This window comes from Oryctolagus cuniculus, chromosome 5 (genome assembly GCF_051225735.1).
Source record: "Oryctolagus cuniculus isolate XC-2025 breed Fujian yellow rabbit chromosome 5, ASM5122573v1, whole genome shotgun sequence".
NCBI classification, from domain to species: Eukaryota; Metazoa; Chordata; class Mammalia; order Lagomorpha; family Leporidae; genus Oryctolagus; species Oryctolagus cuniculus.
In genome coordinates, this window is record NC_142871.1 from 148355608 (window position 1) to 148376053 (window position 20446).

Consider the following 20446-nt stretch of genomic DNA (forward strand, 5'->3'; position numbering starts at 1 on the left):
AGTTGTGTAGATAAAAATCTTAAAATTATTTTGCCCAAACATGGAGCAACAACAGAAAAGATTCAAGCATTTTCCTTGAATGTTGTAGTTGGCGTAGTTTCAGATATTTTTAATATAAAAGAGAATAGGCATGAAAATATATCTTATACTTACAAATATATGAAACAACATATTTGAAAAAAATATTTTCTTTCATAATGTTTTTCTAAAGATTTATTTATTTGGAAGGCAGGATTAGAGAAGAAAGACAAAGATAGGAGAGAGATCTTCCATCTGCTGGCTCACTCCCGAAATTGCTGCAACAACTGGGCTGGGCCAGGCCAAAGTCAGAGCCAGGAGCTCTTCCAGGTCTCCCACATGGGTGTAAGGACCCAAGGACTTGGGCCATCTTCTACTGCTTTCCCAGGCACGTTATCAGGGATCAGAAGTGGAGCTGGTGGGACTTGAACCAGTGCCCATATGAGATGCCAGTGCTGCAGGCTGTGGCTTTAGCCCACTGTGCCATAGCACTGGCCTTTTAGAATATATTTTAAGAACAGCAAATTTTTCTTTGTTGCTCTGAAAAAAGCTCCCTCCCCTTCCAAATGTACACTTTCTTGCCTCTCTCTTCAACAGATTAATCCATTAGTACAGTTTTGATTATCACAGTTGTACTCAGGAATGAGTAAAAATAAGCATTTAGTGAGGGTCATCAGAGGGTAGTGAAAGATTGACTTTGGCTTTTAGGATGGTACAAGATTATAGAGGAAGTGACCTTTAAGTTGGTTTCAAAGGACACTTGGGATGCTGTGGATGATAATATGGGAAGGGAGATTGCCATTTGTGGCTGGAGAAATTGTGGGGGCCAGTACTGAAAGAGAGAGGCATGCATGTGTAGTCAGAAGCCCTGTGCAGTCCAAATAGATAGGTGCACTGCCGTGTGCAGTGGGATTCTTTAGGAGCCAAATATCTTATCCTCCTAAGCTTAACCAGGGAAGATATCCATGTTTCCATTTTCTCTTTTAATCAGAATACATGAACAGATTGGCATTTTCAGAAAAGAATTCAGGTTATTGTATGGAAAATGATTTGAAACAGGAAGACATTGGAAACAGAGGCACTCATTAAGGGCTGCTGAAAGGTGCTTGGTGAGAGACGTCCACCTTATCAGTGGTTTTTAGGAAGGATGTGCTTAGAAGCAAACATGTTTGTGCAAGACTAGTGTCTGCAAATATTAACTGATAGAATAAAAAAGGGAGAGAACGATCCAACATGGGAAGCGGGATACACAGCAGACTCATAGAATGGCAGATGTCCTAAATAGCACTCTGGCCTCAGAATCAGCCCTTAAGGCATTCAGATCCGGCTGAAGAGCCCATGAGAGTATTTTAGGCATGAAAAGCCAAGACACTCTGGGAGAGGGGGAAAAAAAAAACCTATAGAAAGATCTCTGCAAGTGGGATTCCAGTGGAAAGAACGGGTCATCAAAGAAGGAGGTACCTTTCTCTGAAAGGAGGAGAGAACTTCCACGTTGACTATGACCTTATCTAAATAAGATCAGAGTCAGCAAACTCAAAAGGCCTCCATAGCCTTGGTAACTCATGACAAGAGCCTAGGGTGATTACTGGTGCCATAAACAAGAGTATCAGTTTGTTAAGTCAACAACAGGAGTCACTGTGCACTTACTCCTCATGTAGGATCTCTGTCCTTAATGTGTTGTACATTGTGAAGTAATGCTATAACTAGTACTGAAATAGTATTTTATACTTTGTGTTTCTGTGTGGGTGCTAACTGATGGAATCTTTACTTAATATATACTAAATCGATCTTCTGTATATAAAGATAATTGAAAATGTATCTTGATGTGAATGGAAGGGGAAAGGGAACGGGAGAGGGGAAGGTTGCGGGTGGGAGGGAAGTTGTGGAGGGGGAAAGAAATGTGGAGAAAAAAAAAAAACATGTTTGTGAGTGCAGATTTTGAAACATTGAAGGAAAAGAACACAAGTACAGAAGACTGCGGTCGGTAGCCTGAGGAACAGGAAAACGCGTGTCAGTGAGGGGAGGAGAAATCAAATAGGAGCAGCATGTTTCAGAGGAAAGGGGCATTTCAGCCTTTGGCCCAATACAGTTTATGTTCCTCCAAAACTCATGTGTTGATACGTAATCCCCAATGTGTTCTTACTAAGAGTTGGGACTAGACCAGCACCTTGGCATACCAGGTTAAGCTGCCCCCTGTGGTGCCAGCTTCCCTTATGGGTGTCCCAGCTGCTCCACTTCCTATCCAGCCCCCTTCTAATAGGCAGGGAAGGTGGTGGAAGATGACCCAAGTGCTTGGACTCCTGCACCCATGTGGGAGACCCAGAAGAAGCTCCTGATTCCTGGCTTTGGTTCGACCCAGCTCTGGCTATTGCAGCCATTTGGGGAGTGAACCAGCAAAAGGAAGACTTCTCTCTTTGTCTATCCCTCTCTGACTGTAATTCTGCCTCTCAAATAAATAAATCTTGTTGACTGCCATGTGGCACAATGGATTAAAGCCCTGGCCTGCAGCGCCAGCATCCCATATGGGCACTGGTTTTAGTCCCAGCTGTACTACTTCCAGTCCAGCTCTCTGCTAATGCACCTGGGAAAGTAGCGGAGGATGACCCAAGTCCTTGGGCTCCTGTCCCCGCTTAGTAGACCCAGAAGAAGCTCCTGGTTCCTGGCTTCAGATTGGCTCAGCTTCTAAACCATCCAGTGGTTCACTCCCCATATGGCCACAATAGCCAGGGTTGGGCCAGGCCAAAGCCAGGAGCCTGGATCTCTGTCCAGGTGCCCAAATACTTGGGACATCTTTTGCTGCTTTCCCAGGTACATTAGCAGGGAGTTGGATATGAAGTGGATGGAACAGCCAGGACTTGAACCGGCACCCATATGGAATGCTGGTGCTGCAGGCACCCGCTTAAGCTGCTGTGCCTGAATGCCAGGCTCTTGGTGCTGTCTTTTCCCTCCTGCCATGTGAGGACACACAAGAGGTGCCACTTGTGAGGAACAGCCTCTCACCAAACATGAGATAGGCCACTGCCTTCCTTGACCTTGAACTTCCCAACTTGCAGAACTAAGAGCAATAAATTCCTGTACATAAACCACCCAGTGCAAGGTGTTTTGTTATAGCAGCCTGAGCAGGCGAAGACATGTTCTAAGTGTTTCTCTGTGGAAAAATACTCACACAGCAGTATAGTCTAAACTTTTGGAGGCTCCATGACGTAGTTGAAGTTCACATAAAGTTTTGGGAATCAAATATTGGAGTTGGAAGGCTGAAGGAGTGCCAGCTCTTTTGCAGAGGTTGAACAGGATAAACTTTAAGAAGTCACTTGATGTGACAACTAGAAAGTCATTGGTTATCTGAAGACAACTTTCATTAGACTGTTCATTCTGAAATGTGGGTGCACAAGATTTGGAGACTCTGTCACAGGCCTCCAGGGTGAAGGCAGAACCTTAAAGTCTGCATTCATAAGCACTCAGATGATGATGATGATGATGATGATGATGATAATGATATGATAGCTGATAAATGTTGTGGATTTATTATATGCCCGGTACTGTTCTAGGTTGGTTATATTTGTAATCGCAGTCTGTTAAGAACACTGAAGTATGTACTACGGTTTCTCTATTTTGTAAATTTGAAGCAGAACTACAAAGAGGTTTAAGAAAATTTATATAGTCAGGGGTTGCAGTGGGTTAAGCCCCAGCCTGCGTCTTTGGGCACCCACTTGGCAATCTCCCTTGATTCTTAACGGCTCTACTTCCTGTCCAGCTTCCTGCTAATGTGCCTGGGAAGACAGCAGAAGATGGTCTAAGTATTTGGGAACTTGGACAGAGTTCCAGGCTGCTAGCTTCAGCCTGGCCCAATCCTGATACCCATGTGGGAGAACAGGATGGTATTTCTGGTTCCTGGCTTTAGCCTGGCTTGGCCCCAGCTATTGCAGCCATTTTGGGAGTGATCTAGTTAGATGGAAGATTCTCTCCCTTTCTTCTCTCTCTCTCTCTTCTACTCTCTCTCCCTTTCCTTCTCTCTTCCTCTCTCTCTCTCTTTCTATCTTCCTTTCAAATAAATTAATAAATGTTTTTAAAAATTGCATAGCTAGGAAATGGTTCTGCCACCCAGGATCTTGATCACTCTGCTGGTCCCAGTGAGCGCTGGTAGGTAGTGTCCTAGAGCAGAGCCCATCAGCAGCTGCAGGAGGGCCATTGGTTCCGTCTCAGATCCGCAAAGGCTCTCTGCCATTGTGTTTATTTCTGTGGGTGTTTGTAAAGGTATTGCTTTGCTTCATTTACAGTTCATGTAACACTATTTTGACTGCTTAATTTTTTGTATTCTTTGAGTCTTAAAATAGGTAAATGACCAGGCTTCTCTTAACATCCAAGAGACTCTAGCGAGTAATTGGAGACAGATTTGGATTGCAGGGAATTGAGTTGAGAAGAAGAGGTGAGGAAATCAAGGCAAGATTTTGGAGGTTAAAGAGTAGGGGCAGATCAAGAATTCTGTGAAGAGGCTTAAGTCCCACTGTAGGAGCTATGGTTGTAAAGGAAGCACAATGGTATTTCGTAGAGTCATGTCTATTTTACTAGCTTGAATAGCATTGGGCCTGGGATACAGAAGCAAATAGTTGGGGCTGGAGTCAAGGGGAGATTGCTAAAGCCCGATAAAAAGCTGCCTTGTGGTGGCCTCACCCAAGGCAAGAATGGAAATGTTGGGTAGAGAATACAATTGTGTGGCAGAATTGGTGTTTGTACATTTATGCCTGGTTCTAGATGGCAAAGAACAGGAAGGGAGAAAGCGTACTGGAGAGAAGTGTCTTCATGGGTGGGAGAATCATTTCAAAGGAAATGTGAAGCGATGGGAAGGTTAGACAAGCAAATGCTTTGGGACATTTCCTGTTCTGACACAACAAGAAACGAGCAGAGTTCATACCCCCCCCCCCAAAAAAAAAAAAAAAGAGAGAGAGAAATTTTGAACTGGTGGGAGGAAAATTAAAGACTTTTAAAAGGAATGATCTTGGGCTGTTTTAATAAGGAAGTAGCAAGGTGGTCAGGGTATCTGACCCCCATGAGCACTGGGAATGTGAGAAGGGTTGTGTATAACCTGACAATTATATATCTTTGTAGACCATTGAAGTCAGGAAAGAAAAAATAATAAAGTTGTGGGAGTCTTTATGCAATGTTTCACTCTCGGAATTAAAATATTTCAGGTTCACTATTGTTTCTGAGCTCTGCAGAGGGGGTTGGAAGAGTGACTCCAGGAGGGGGCAGCAGCGCTGTAAGCATTTTATTTGGGTGCCTCCTTTCTCTGTTCAGTTGGCTTTTTAAGATTAAGTAATAATGCATTTTCTGTCCTTATTACCTTAACTAGTGGAGAAAAAACAATTTATAGAGCTGTTTAATAATCTTGCAATTTATTAATTTATTAGCCCCACAGTACTAAACATGGCAATTTTGGAAAATACAAAGGTACTGAAAATTATCTTCATGCATAATAGTTCTATTGGAAACATTTTGGTATGATTTAGGACTGATTTTGTCCTGACTCCGTGTGTGATTTGCCTAATAACACACTCAAAAAAAGACTCACCAGCGCAAAGGGCTTTGCAAATATAAACTGTGGGAAAATAGGACTGATGGGGCTTGTTAAAAGAATTTTTAACATACAAACTCATTTTTTATTGAGCCACGGACTCAATCAAAAAAGGCTAACCTTATATGTGACAATAATTTGGCAATCTCAACCGCATATTCAGAATTTCTGAAAATGTAAATGGATTCAAATGTAAGCAGTATTTTACCATCTGTAATGAATTAGCATTCCGCTTTTAACCAGCTAAGCACACTAGGTCTAAACCCACTGGTGTGCCACTGCTGATAAATATGAGAATGTGTAGTTTTAAAACCGGCTAAGCTGGGCTAGTGACCAGAAAAGTCACTGTGATTTTAAGTTGGGTCCCACTGGGAACAGGAAATAAGGGTCCCCTTTCTGCACAAATGTTGCCAATTTAGCAAGGGAGCCAGGCTGCTGCACTTGCTGCGATATGTCGGAACATCAGCGATGCTGCGAGGACCTTTGAGCGTGGGCTGTGCTTGGTGGGAGAAAAGAACTTGCTTTAGCAATCGTCTCTTATTTTAAGCAAAATGACAATATTTATACATTGATGTATAGTCTGCTTTAAGGTCATTAAATGTTTGTTTAATTTTTTCATTTCCAAAGCTTTGATTTTGAGTCCATAAGAGACAGTGATTTCTTGGAGAGAATATGAATTTTGAAATTCGGTGTCACCAGATACGAATTCGGGTTCTGTTACTTCTTTGCCTTGTGATCTTGCCGAGCGATTTTCTGAGAGCTGAGCCTCAAGTTCCTCATCCAGGAGAGAGCAGCAGCAGCATCTGCAAAGTAGAGCTGTTAAGGCAGTTTGCACTCCTTGGAAAGCCACCTCCTCAGCACCATTTCTGTGGGCCTGCAAGTATGTAAATAAGGGGGCGAACAAGGCGGCCGGTCTTATCAGGGTGTTCTGTCACGGACTCCGTGCAGGGCACAAACTGTGTGTTTCATGGATAAGAAGTTAACTTTCGTGGTTGTTAGGTTTTTATTTTAATGTGTCTTGGTGTAGACTTACTAAAAGAGCAAATTTTTAATATATGCTTTTTGTCTGCTTCAATATTGAAACATTTTGGTGAGCTGAATGCTTATGTTGTCCATGCCTTAAGAATCCCATATATTGTGATTCTATAAGTAGCAACAGATGAATAGGCCTAGAATTCAAGATATGATTGTTAATCATTAGGTTTTCTTTCCTCATGTGGATAGAGACAGCTTTCTTTTGAGTATTTGTTTTAGCACTTTCTAAAAAAGACTTATTTTATTTATTTGAAAGACAGAGTTACAGAGAGAAGTAGAGACAGAGAGAGAGGTCTTCCATCCGCTGGTTCACTCCCCAAATGGCCAAAACCGGCAGAGCTGAGCTGATCTGACGCCAGGAGTCAGGAGCTTCTTCCAGGTCTCCCACATGGGTGTGGAGGCCCAAGGACTTGGGTCATCCTACACTGCTTTCCCAGGTGCATTAGCAGGGAGCAGGATTGGAAGCAGAGCAGCTGGGACTTGAACCGCCACCATATGGGATGCTGGCACTGCAGGCCAGGGCTTTAACCTGCTGTGCCACAATGCCGGCCCCTTAACACTTTTAATTAAGACAGTTAGTGATAGACACATGTGATCCACACAAAGATCAGTCATCCATCCATCCATTTCCTCTCTAACCTCTTTGTTATCCATTTTATTATAAATCAGACTTGTGCACTTTGTACATTTATATGTAGTCAGAGCTAGCTGAAAAGTGGGTACACTTACTCAGTCAACACACTGACTTTAGCATCTTGCATGTGCTGTGTATTGCAAGACAATGGCAACAGTTACACAGAGCCTCCATTCGGGGTGGGGGTGGGGAGTGTAAACATGAGAAAATCAGTAAGCAGGTGTGTGGTAACCTGACCAGTCCTGTGGTCAGAGAAGCTTTCCTGCAGGAAGTGATGAAAAACATGGAACACTGCACCAAAAGTACGTTTCCAACTGCAGTTAGGACTGGGCCGTGGAAGTATCTCCACTGTTCCGTGAGCAGAGTGAAGCTGATCCCGACAGATTTGTGAATGTCATAGATAAACCTCCGGCACCGAGAACCTGGTGAGATTGAAGGTGCCCTTGGAGTTTTCAGATCCTGCCTTTGTCCACAATTGCTGTCCCATCCCCACGGTCACCAGCTCTTTGGGCGTCCTCACAGACAGAACTGCCTATCTGGATGTCATACAAGGCCACCTGAGCTCACTGCCCTGGTGCCAAGACCTGTGTCATTGATTTACTAGTGACTCGGCCTCTGTTAGGCTGCCTGGGCCTGATCCTGCTTCCTGAGCTAACATTCAGTATGAGCTCAAGAGTCTGAGACTCTGAATGAGTTTGTGCACATCTCTCACTGTGGCACATGTCACATGCAGGCGTGACTCAAGCCTCAGTCCTTGTTCTACGCTTGTGAGTTAACTGAGCTTGCCTTCTGCTACAAACAGAATCTGCTACAATCCTGCCTTGACTTGGCCCTCGGACATTTCGATGTCTGTAGTTGACTTTGTGTGGTCACTATCCTAGCTCCAAATGTGGGAAATTTGGACCATTTGTAGTCTATTTCCAGCCTTCTCCCTAACCTCCCCACTTCCTGCTGCTCCTGTCAAATGCTCCTCCTTACATCTTTGCAGGTGCATCCCAAGCTTCTCCCGCTGAGAAGGTGGGGCTGACCCTATGCCCTCCTTTCAGGGAGAGTTCAAGACTGCCCCCATCCGATTGGGAACTCGCCCTGATTTTCCCACCAGAAATGAGTTCTCTTTTCTCGGCCCTGTGTGTATTGAATGCATTTTACTGTTCCCACTTTACGTTGTAGCTATTTGTGTCCCGTCTTATGACCCCTGCTAGGTTGTAAAGTGACTTTTGCTTATGGAGCAGAGTGCAGCCCTAGATTTGAGGGAATAACTGAGACCAGGGAGATTGAATGCCCTTTTTGTCTGCTCTTATCTAATGAGCTGTTCCCTCTTGCCTGCGGCTTTGATCCACACCAGCCTTTCTGTGCTCACACACCCCAGAGCCTGCCCTGCCCTTGTTCTACATGGAACACTTCTGTCCTGGACCCCCTCAAGTGCTGCTAAATCAGTAAATCTTTAATGCTGTCACAACTCTATCAGATTCTAAGTAAATCTCCCCCACTAATAATTATCTCAGTACCGGCAGAACAGGGAAGTGTCTGTGAGGTAATAGTTAGGCATCTGTTAGGTATTTTAAAATTCCACCAAAGAAATTAAATTCTTTAAGCTTTTATAATCTTAAATATGTAATTAAAATGCTATAATATATCATAATACTAACCTTTTCTGTTTATAAATTTTCTATATCCTATGTTATAAATAATATTTATATATTCAAATCCTCTTAAATTTGTATGCTATTTGAGGCTGCAAACATTTTTGAAAGTTAGTTATCTAAAAGCCAATTAAATGACTTGTATGTTATAAGGATTTTAATGAGGAGGTTTGCTAAGGAAGTTCCCATAAGACTAAGAAAGAAAGAATTACAAAGTTTTTTATTACTGGTTCATATACACCTACCAGCAGGTAGAGGGAATTTGCAGAAGACTTGTTGTTGGACTGCAGGTAGGGGCTGGGGAGAGGGTTCATTGGCAACAGCCCTTCAGCTCCCTGAGGACTGGGGGAGTCAGCCAGTCACCTGCCCCCCACCAACCCATTTACACTGAACTCTTATTCACGTGGAACTTATTTCAGGATGGAAATACCTATAAATGGGCAAACTTTTGAAATACACATGTACACACAGACACACATACACATGGGCACTTCCAAAATGTCTGGAAAATGGAGTTAGAAGATGATTTTTTTTGGTGCAAAATTTTGTAATTTGTTCTAGAGGGTCTTCAAAAACTTGATGTAAAATAATCATTATGAAAAAACTGTGGGGGCTGGTGCTGTGGCATAGTAGGTTAAGCATCTGCCTACAGTGCTGCCATCCCACATGGGCGCTGCTTTGAGTCCCGGCTGCTCCACTTCTGATCCAGCTCTCTGCTATGGCCTGGGGGGCAGTAGAAGATGACCCAAGTCCTTGGGCTCCTGCTTCCATGTGGGAGATGTGGAAGAAGCTCCTGGCTCCTGGCTATTGAGGCCATTTGGGGAGTGAACCAGCAGATGGAACACCTTTATATTTCTCTCTCCCTCTCTGTCTGTAACTCTGCCTCTCAAATAAATAAATAGATCTTAAAAAAAAAAAAGAAACTATGTAGCATTTTTTAATTGCACCAAAATAAGCTTATATTTTATTTACAATTTTCCATAAACTTTATTTATTTTTTATTTATTTATTTATTTATTTGACAGGCAGAGTGGACAGTGAGAGAGAGAAAGACAAAGAGAAAGGTCCTCCCTTGCCATTGGTTCACCCTCCAATGGCCACCGCGGCCGGCACGCTGCGGCCGGCACGCTGCACTGATCCGATGGCAGGAGCTAGGTACTTCTCCTGGTCTCCCATGGGGTGCAGGGCCCAAGCACTTGGGCCATCCTCCACTGCACTCCCTGGCCACAGCAGAGAGCTGGCCTGGAAGAGGGGCAACTGGGACAGAATCCGGCGCCCCGACCGGGACTAGAACCCGGTGTGCCGGCGCCACAAGGTGGAGGATTAGCCTAGTGAGCTGAGGCGCCGGCCACAATTTTCCATAAACTTTAAAAAATGTATGTGTCTATATCTAAATTATACTGAGAGCGCAGATATAATATATTTTTAAAGAGGATTAGAGGGCCAGTGCTATGGCATAGTAGGTTAGGACTCCACCTGTGGGGCTACCATCCCATATGGGCCCTGGTTCTTATCCCTGCTGCTCCTCTTCCAATCCAGCTCCCTGCTAATGCACTTGGGAAAGCGTTGGAAGATGGCCCAAGTCCTTGGGCCCCTGTGCTCACGTGGGAGACCCGGAAGAAGCTCCTGGCTTTGGCCTGGCCCATCTCCAACCTTTGTGGCCATTTGGGGAGTGAGCCAACAGATGGAAGATCACTCTCTCCCTCTCTCTATCTTTAACTCTGCCTCGCAAGTAAATAAATAAAGAAAAAGAGAAGAATAAAGAAAGAAAGACAGAAAGAGAGGTCTTCCATCTGCTGTTTCACTCCTCAAATGGCCTCAGTGGCCGAAGCTGGGCTGATCCGAAGCCAGGAGCTTTTTCCGGGTCTCCCACATGGGTGCAGGAGCCAAAGGACTTGGGGCATCTTGTGCTTTCCCAGGCCATAGCAGAGAGCTGGACCAGCAATGGAACAGCCAGAACCTGAACTTGCACCCATATGGGATGTCGGCACTGCAGGAAGATGTGTAACCTACTGTGCCACAGCACCAGCCCTCAGATTGCTTTTTAAAAGCTTACATAGAAGCCTTCATTCATCCAGAAAAGACAAAAACAATCAATATGGAATCATATTAAGAATAAACACTTGATCAGCTCTTGTCCTGTTGATGTACAATGTAATACTTTATCCCTTTTAGTATTTTTTTTTGTTCTAGTACTATTGGTTGAACTCTATAATTAACACACAATTATTCTTAGGTGTTTAATTTTAACTGAAGAGTGATCCCTGTTAAATAAAAGAGTGGGAATAAGAGAGGGAGGAGATGTACAATTTGGGACATGCTCAATAGGACTTGCCCCAAATGGTGGAGTTAGAAACGTGCCAGGGGATTCCAATACAATCCCATCAAGTTGGCATGTATCAATGCCATCTCACTAGTCCAAGTGATCAATTTCAATTCACAACTGATCACACTGATAGGTCTAAGAGTCAAAGGGATCACACAAACAAGACTAGTGTCTGCTAATACTAACTGATAGAGTAAAAAAGGGAGAGAACAATCCATCATGGGTAGTGGGATACACAGCAGACTCATAGAATGGCAGATGTCCTAAATAGTACTCTGGCCTCAGAATCAGCCCTTAAGGCAGTCAGATCTGGCTGAAGAGCCCATGAGAGTATTTTAGGCATGGAAAGCCAAGACACTCTGGGGGGGGGGGAAAAAAAAACCCTAAATGAAAGATCTCTGCGAGTGAGATCCCAGTGGAAAGAACGGGCCATCAAAGAAGGAGGTACCTTTCTCTGAAGGGAGGAGAGAACTTCCACTTTGACTATGACCCTGTCGGAATAAGATCGAAGTCAGCAAACTCAAAAGGCTTCCATAGCCTTGGCAACTCATGACAAGAGCCTAGGGTGATTACTGGTGCCATAAACAAGAGTGTCAAATTGTTAAGTCAACAACAGGAGTCACTGTGTGCTTACTCCTCATGTGGGATCTGTCCTTAATGTGTTGTCCAATGTGAAATATGCTATAACTAGTAATGAAACAGTATTTTACACTTTGTGTTTCTGTGTGGGTGCAAACTGATGGAATCTTTACTTAATATATACTAAATTGATCTTCTGTATATAAAGATAATTGAAAATGAATCTTGATGTGAATGGAATGGGAGAGGGAGTGGGAGATGGGAGGGGTTCGAGTGGGAGGGAAATTATTGTGGGAAAGCCATTATAATCCCTAAACTGTACTTTGGAAATTTATATTTACTAAATAAAAAATAAAAAAAAAAGAACTAAAAAAAATAAACACATGCTTTAAACATCCTGTTTAACCTTCAAACATATAAAGTGTTCATTCACTAGACTTCAGTGGAAGGCTAAGATTTATCTGAAAGTGGATTTGCCAAATGGATTTCCAAGTCTTCCCGCTTGAATAAAGACATTCGGATTTCCTGGATATGATTTTTTTTTTGTGTCAAATGGAATAAGAATATCTATGCAATTGTTAAATAAGTGAAAAATTTATCTAGATTTCAGTGGCATCCCTAATCTTTTACTGTTGCTTATAGATTTTATTTTATTTATTTATTTTGGTTTTTTGCTTTTTGTTTTTGGTGGGTGTTTTTTTGGCAACTTGTTATGTGTGAAATGGTGGCAGAGAAAATATTATTATCATCTTGGTTCTTTGTCTCACATGGAAGAAGAATTTCCAAGCGGACAAGGCAAAGAGAAAAGCAAGATTTAAAGATTTACAAGCAAGATTTGTTGGAGTCAGAGTCCTCCAGCCAGAGTGGCATGGAGGGTGCCCCAAGAGAGGAAAAAACCCGCAGGGGCCTGTGGTACTGGGGTTTTTAAGCACAGTTCTGGGGAAGAAAAAAAGTTGATATTTCAGTTACAGGGTAGGGACAAAACTCATCAAAAGACCTGATTTGCAACCTTTTATCCTGTCTGGCTTATCTATGATAAAACATGCCATCTGTTTTATCTGTTTAGGGTGGGATACCTAATTTGATTTGTAGTAAACTGCAAATCCCCACTCCCTTGCTATTCTCATGATGATTGGAAGCTTTCAAGGAGTGGGCAGACAGGCACTTATTTTTTATTATTATTTAAGATTTTATTTATTTATTTATTTAAGAGGTAGAGTTACAGACAGTGAGAGGGAGACTGAGAGAAAGGTCTTCCATCCACTAGTTCACTCCCCAAAAGGCCACAATGGCTGGAGCTGTGCTGATCGGAAGCCAGGAGCCAGGAGATTCTTCTGGGTCCTCCACGTGGTGCAGAGGCCCAAGAACTTGGGCAATCTCAAACTGCCTTTGCAGGCCATAGCAGAGAGCTGGATTGGAAGAAGATTAGCGGAGAGGAGAACTAGCACCCATATGGGATACTGGCGCCACAGGCAGAGGATTAACCTGCTGAGCCACAGTGCCAGCCTCAGGCAGGCACTTTTGACCTTGCTAAAAATATTGCACTCTCAATTTGCACAGGGACCACCCTGACTGCCTGTTAACCCATTTGACTCTTCAAATTGCTCACCTCCACCCCCTCAGAGTAATGGACCCTAACTTCTGTTAGGGGAACTGGGTGATGACCACTCTGGCTGTTTCATGCAGAAAAGGGGTGTCATTGGGAATGGCAGTCAAGACAGGGTTCCAGCAGGAGGTGGCTTCTTGAGTGGACCCAGTGTCAGGTTGCAGAAACTGCTTCCATCCGAGGTTTCATGTGCATGGCCATCTAGAATTTCACTGTTTCCAGCCTGGAGAAAATCAGTCAAACAAGCTGAAACTCACAGGGTCTAAAACTAAGGACAGTCATTCTTAGAGGACTTTAGAAAGGTGCTGTCTAAACCATCAGCAAGTTTTCCCACTGAGAGGCAAATAGAAACTGACAGAAGGGGCCTGCCAGTTGGGCTTTAAGGGCTGGCCAAGTATGAGACGCAGACCTATCTTATCTCTTCACATGGGGTACTAGAAGAGACATCATAAGGGAGGTGTGAACCTCCTTAGGGAAGGCACCCTGTTGACTTTCATTACCTAGCTGGTGGCCTGGGAGAAGAGCTGGCCTGAATATAAGGCAGGCGGTGTCTCTGAAATGAAATTAACAGTTCTGCCTGCAATGTTACTGACCCTCCTTGGCCGTCCCCTCAACAGTGGTGGTTACTTTGGAAGCTGGGCAGAGTGAAGGGCTTTTTTCAGCTTAGTGCCAGCAAGGTCTGGGTTGTTGTTGTTATTGCTGTATTTCTCAAGCCTATCCTCTTTGTTTTTATGCAATCTCAAATCCCCTGTTTCTGCTTCCAAAGTAGTTTTTAAACATTTGATTTTATTTATATACTTTATTTTTTTTTTCTTTTTGACAGGCAGAGTGGACAGTGAGAGAGAGAAAGGTCTTCCTTTTTGCCGTTGGTTCACCCCACAATGGCCACTGTGGCCGGCACATCGCGCTGATCCGAAGCCAGGAGCCAGGTGCTTCTCCTGGTCTCCCATGGGGTGCAGGGCCCAAGTACTTGGGCCATCCTCCACTGCACTCCCTGGCCACAGCAGAGAGCTGGTCTGGAAGAGGGGCAACCCGGACAGAATCCAGCGCCCCGACCGGGACTAGAACCTGGTGTGCCGGCGCCACAAGGTGGAGGATTAGCCTATTGAGCCACGGCGCCGGCCTATTCATATACTTTAAAACGTAGTCTTTTTGGAAACTGTAGCCACCACTACAATCACTATACAGCATAGTTATACCACTCATTAAAATTTCCTTCTTGTCACATCATAGTCAACTGAAAACATTAAGGTTTAACCACTTAATTCCAGCTTTATAACACTTGCATTAAGTACATTGGTTTGCTTTCTCTTTGTAACCCACCCAGCCAGAGAATCTATAAAAGTGCACTTGTTTGGACGGGGTGGGGGGCTGTATTTCCGTGCTCCGCAAGTTCTCCCAGTCTGGCAAACATCACTTGGCATTATTGTGTTTCAGGTTCATTCCGTTTTGTTGCATACTTGTTCTTTGTATTGCCAAGTGGTATTCCCTTGTGGGGATGTGTGGTTTGTTTCTGTGCATCAGTTGAAAGACCCTAAGTTATTATCCCTTGTGGCAGTTATGAATAAAGCCACTGTAAATATATACAGATTTTTGTGAGAATGTAACCAATGTAAGTTCTGGTTTTCCATTTTCACGTAGACTTACTGTAATGTATTCTTTTCTCATAATATTTTCCTCTCATTCCCACAGGGTTCTTTTAAAAATATTTTAATAGACATAATGATCGTACATATTTATGAGGTATATTGTGTTTGGATACATATAGACAGTGTGTTACGATCACATTTGAGTATCATCGATCACATTTGAGTTGTTCTTTTGTGTGTTATTAAGAACAAGATTCAAAACAGGAAGGTAGTGTCTTTTATATTCCATATTGATGGGTATTCATTTCTTTGTCACTTTGATTTCTTTCTCTTTTGTGTGGAAATTTTTCTGTGTGATCGTTTTTCTCTCCTCATCCTTTGTAGGCTTGGCGCCCGCAGTCATCTATGAGCTGTGCACTGAGCTAGATATGCGAAGTATTACATGGGGTCTGATAATAGGTTGCTGTATGCTCCCACCTGCACTGCTTTCAAAAGGACTAAAAGTGTACTGGAGGAAATAGCAAAACTTAAGTCTCAGGAGGTGTCTGCATGTGGACTGAAGCAGCAGTGAGTTGGGTTTGAACTGCAGAGGCTTGAGTCTCTCTTCCCCTTGTCTGGGCGCATCGTCTTCCCAGTTGCATTTTAGTCCAGACAAATGTGACTCATTCCTGGCAGATACCCCTTTCCCACATGTGTCAGGCAAAATTTAAGAATGAAGATTCTCACCCTTTGCTAAATATACTTTGTTTAATTCCCACCCCTTGAATGTGTCTGGAACCCATAAATATGAAGATCTATCCCTCCGATGAATGGGTAGCCGCCAGTTATGAGTAACTGGGAAACTTGAGTTTTATGTGGCTAGTGAGGTAGTGTGCAGTGTGACTGAGCAACTGTATGTTTTGTTTAATTTTAATTAATTTAAATACAGCCATAAATAGCTAGTGGCAGCTCATAGTTAATAATGTACCTGCTGAAGTATTTGGGGTGAAGTGTATTGATGTCTGCATCTTACTTTGAAATGCTTATTAGAAGATTTTATTTTTTATTTATTTGAAAGAGAGGTTTAGAGAGGAGGAGTAGGAGGAGAGGGAGGGAGAGAGGGAGAGTTGAGAGAGATCCTCCATCTGCTGGGTCATTCCCCAAATGTCCACAACAGCCAGGGTGGGAGAGAGAGAGAAAGTTAATACTCTTTTTATTTTTCAAATTCATTGAAAAAAGAAAAGAGAAGGAAATACTTTCAGACTTATCTGAGCCCAGCTATACCCAGTTTCTATGGCTAGAAACAGACATCAAAATAAAACTATACACTAATATGCCTTATATATACAGATGCAAAACACTCAGCAAAAATATTGACAAATCACATCTATTCGCATATTTAAAGCATTATAACCCTCACCAGATGGGATTTATTCCAGGAATGCAAGGGTAGTTCAACACAAGAAATGTCATCGTTGTAGCCCACCACATTAACATAACAAAAGGGAAACCCATTCGTCTTAATTGATGCAGAAAAGACATTTGTTACAACATCTCATCGTGAAAAAAACACAGCACATGCTATAAATAGAAGACCCCAGCAGCACAGTTGAAGGCATTTCTGAGAAACGCACAATTGCCATCATACTCACTGGTGAAAGACTGAGTGAAAGTTCCCCCGCTCAGATCAGGTGCCTGCTGTCACCACTGTTTTCAGCAGTGTCCTGGAATTTCTAATCAGAACAGTTATGACAGGATGAAGAAGTAAAATGTATCCAAATTAGAAAGGGAGAGTGAAACTATGTTCACAGATGACATATAGAAAAAATTTTAAAAACTTTCATAAACCTACCAGAGCAAGGAAATGAATTATACAAAGTTGTATAACATCAGTACACAAAAATTAGTTGAACAGTCTAAAAGGGAGATTAAGAAGGCAATTCTGTTTATAATATCTAAAAGAATAAAATGCTTAGGACTGAATTTAACCACAAAGAATTGTACACTGATAATTGCAAAACATTACTGAAATAAATTTTAGAGGACTTTTCATCCTCAGAGGTAGGAAGATTTAATGCTACTAAAAGATCATTACTGAGGCCAGGGAAGTGGTGTAGTTCGTAGAGCTGCCACCTGCAGCACTGACATCTCATATGGGCCCCAGTTCCTGTCCCAGCTGCTCCACTTCTGATCCAGCTCCCTGCTAATGCACCTGGGAAAGTAACAGGAGATGCCCCAAGTCCTTGGACCCCTGTACCCACATGGGAGACATAGGATAAGCTCCTGGATTCTCCATTGTGGTCATTTGGGGCATAAACCAGTGTGTGAAAGATCGGTTGGTCTGTCTGTCTCTCTCTCTCTTAATTTTGCCTTTCAAATAAATAAAATAAACCTTAAAAAAATCATCATTATCCAGAGTGTTCAACAAGTTGACCATAATCTCTATCAAAATTCTCATAGCTTCTCCTCTCCCTCTACCTTTTATAGAAATAACAGAGCTGATCTGCAAGTTCATGGACACTTGCAGGGTCCTGAGTAGCTAAAAATAGTCTTTAAAAAGAACAAAATTGGAGGATTCCTACTTCTTAATTTTCTTTTTAAAGATTTTGATTTATTTATTTGAGAGAGACAGTCACAGACAGTGAGAGGAGAGACAGAGAGGTCTTCCATCCGATGGTGCACTCCCCAGTGGCCGCAACAACTGGAGCTGCACCGATCCGAAGCCAGGAGCCAGGCACCTCTTCCTGGTCTCCCACATGGGTGCAGGGGCCCAAGGACTTGAGCCATCCTCCACTGCCCTTCCAGAGCCACAGCAGAGAGCTAGATCAGAAGAGGAGCAGCCAGGACCAGAACTGGCGCCCATATGGGATGCTGATGCCACAGGCAGAGGATTAACCCACTGTGCGATGGTGCTGCCCCCTCTACTCCTTAATTTCAAAACTCACTACAGAGCTAAAGTAATCCAAACACTGTGATACTCGCATATGAGTAGATATTGTTCAGGGAAATGATGTTGGAAACTCCATGCATCTCTGGCAGTCAATGTTTGACAAGAGTACCAGGTCCATTCACGGAGGAAAGACTGTCTCTTCACCATAGGCACAGCTATACAAAAGAATTATGCTAAACCTCTCTTGTGCTGTATACAACAAATGATTCAAAATGAATCAGTGATCTAAATATAAGTGTTAAAACAATAAGAAAAAAGCAATGGATTTCTATATATTTCACCAAAAACACAAGCCATAAAGGGGAAAGATAAATTTTAATTTTATCAAAATTTAGTTATGCACCAATGAACATGATCATGAAACTGAAAGCCAGTCTACAGAATGGGAGAAAATATTTGCAACTCATAAATTTGCTGAGTATGATATCCAGAATATATAAAGAAATCCTAGAGATCAACAATAACATAAATAATCTGATTATGAAATGGGAAAGAAATCTAAGTATTTCTAGAAAAAAGCACATGATAAGGTTCTCAAAACATCATTAGTTATTAACAAGGTGCAAAGTTTATTTGGGATGACAGAAGTTTTGGAAATAGTGGTGATGGTTGTACAACATTGTGAGTATAGTAAATGTTGCTGAAATATAAAGTTAAAATTGAAGACACTTAAAAATGAATCATCAAGCCACAAACTGGGGCAAAACACTCACAATATGTTTGTTTGCAAAGGATTGATGTCCATGACATAAATAATTTGTATACTTCAATCATAAAACAAACAACTGTATTTTTAAATGGGCAAAAGATTTGGTATTTCACAACAGAATATGAAAATGACCACAAGAATATTAAAACTGTTCAACATTACCAGTCATGAAATAAATGCAAATTCAGATTACAATAAGATACTACCGTACATTGAGAGTTAAAAGATTGGCAGCATGAACTGTTGGCAATAATGTAGAACAATTGGAATCCTTGAACATTGTTGCTGGGAACTCAGTTTCCAAACATTTTGGAGGAAGATCTGATAGCTTCTTACAAAAGTAAACATCCACTTGTTCTATGATCCAGTAATTCTACTTATTTACTAAAGAGAAATGGAAAAATATTTTTTATAAAACAGCATGTACAAGAATGTTTATAGCCATTTTATTTGTAATATCCAATGAAATTTGAAATGTCCAATGAAAGAACGGATAAACAACTGGGAACTTATTGACAAATTAGAATAATATTTAGGAATCAAAAAGAACTAGTGATTCAAGCAATAACAGGGATTTATCACAGAAATATTATTCTGAATGACAGAAGCATTATAAATAAAAGTTGGCAAAGTATGATCCCAATTTATGTGAATTTCTAGAAGAGACAAAATTAATCGATATGGGGGAAAAATAGTCAATATACTTCTTACCTGCAGGCACAGGAGTGGGGAGAGTTAGTCTGAGATGGCTCATGGGACTGTAGTGTTGTGTATCTGGAGTACTTTGCATTGTGCAGGTATATATATCTTCCAGAATGATCTTAGGATCTGTGTGTTTCACTTTATGTAAATTTTGAATCAAATAAAAAAGTAGTGATAGGAAAAAGCAAAAACCCTGAACTGCATGGTAGCAAAAATGACTGCACGTTTATGGACCTGTTAGCATTTGCCTGGGGCGGTTAAAGCCTGCTGCTTTACAGCGTGCTCCCCATACATGTTACTAGCTAGTCCTGCACGTCTCTGCTTCATTGTCAGCTGTAGGCGCAAGCAACATGCACGTTGCTGTTGGAGGTTTTCCTTCTGAAGAACTTCCTCTCCAGCAATAAAATCTTTGGTGCCCAGATTGGAATGCTGTAAGCAGTGTTGCAGGAAAAAAAAAAAAAAGTACTCAGCAATGTGGAAGAACCAGGGTGCAGCAGACAGTTTGATGTAGTTTCAAGGAAGAAAAAGCACTGGTAAAATCACATTTTTCCATTAATGGCAGTTGTAATTTTATGCAGCTTGATGGGAAATAAAAGTAGTGGCTATCAGAACCTTCTGGTGACATTCAGAATTTTCTCTCCTGATATCTCAAGTGTTTCTTCAGTATTTCTTTGAATAAGAGTGGGTGGGGTAAGGGCAAACGTTTGTCACAGCCACGATGATGCTGTTGAGACACTTGTATTTCTGATTGCACCGAGTGCCTGGTTCTAGTCCCCGCTCTGCCTCCCATTCCAGATTCCTACTAATGCCATGGAAAGCAGCAGGTGATGGCTCAGGTGTGTGATCACCTGTGTGGCAGACAAGGATTACGGTACTGGCTCCTGCCTCCGTCCAGGTCCAGGTCCAGGTCCAGGTCCAGCTGTTGTGGGTATTTAGGGAGTAAACCAGGGGATGTAAGATCTCTCTGAGTCCCTGCCTCTCTGTATGTGTTTCTGTCTTTCAAATAAAATCAAAACAACTAAATAATTAAAATTTAAAAAAAAAAAAAAGAATTACCTCCTGTTGAATCAAAGTGTTTCCTACACTCACCCTCTGGAGATTCTG

The 20446-nt window shown here is 42.2% G+C and overlaps 1 protein-coding gene and 1 long non-coding RNA gene across 12 annotated transcripts in view; both read left to right on the top strand.

The window, feature by feature from the left end:
- CDKAL1 (CDKAL1 threonylcarbamoyladenosine tRNA methylthiotransferase) overlaps positions 1-20446 on the top strand; it is a 731906-nt gene that overhangs the window by 366415 nt on the left and 345045 nt on the right. Inside the window, exon 9 of one of the 11 annotated variants that reach the window (XM_089333339.1) lies at positions 14237-19816. The exons of the other annotated variants lie outside the window; for them this stretch is intronic. Coding sequence (XP_089189465.1) covers positions 14237-14478 — 242 coding nt within the window. The 3' untranslated portion in view covers positions 14479-19816. Of the gene's footprint in view, positions 1-14236; positions 19817-20446 lie in introns of those variants that run through there. 11 annotated transcript variants of the gene reach the window in all.
- On the top strand, positions 1917-11591 carry LOC149126783 (uncharacterized). The gene is made up of 2 exons (XR_016234232.1): positions 1917-5275; positions 6218-11591. It is a non-coding gene; the product is annotated as an uncharacterized LOC149126783 (long non-coding RNA).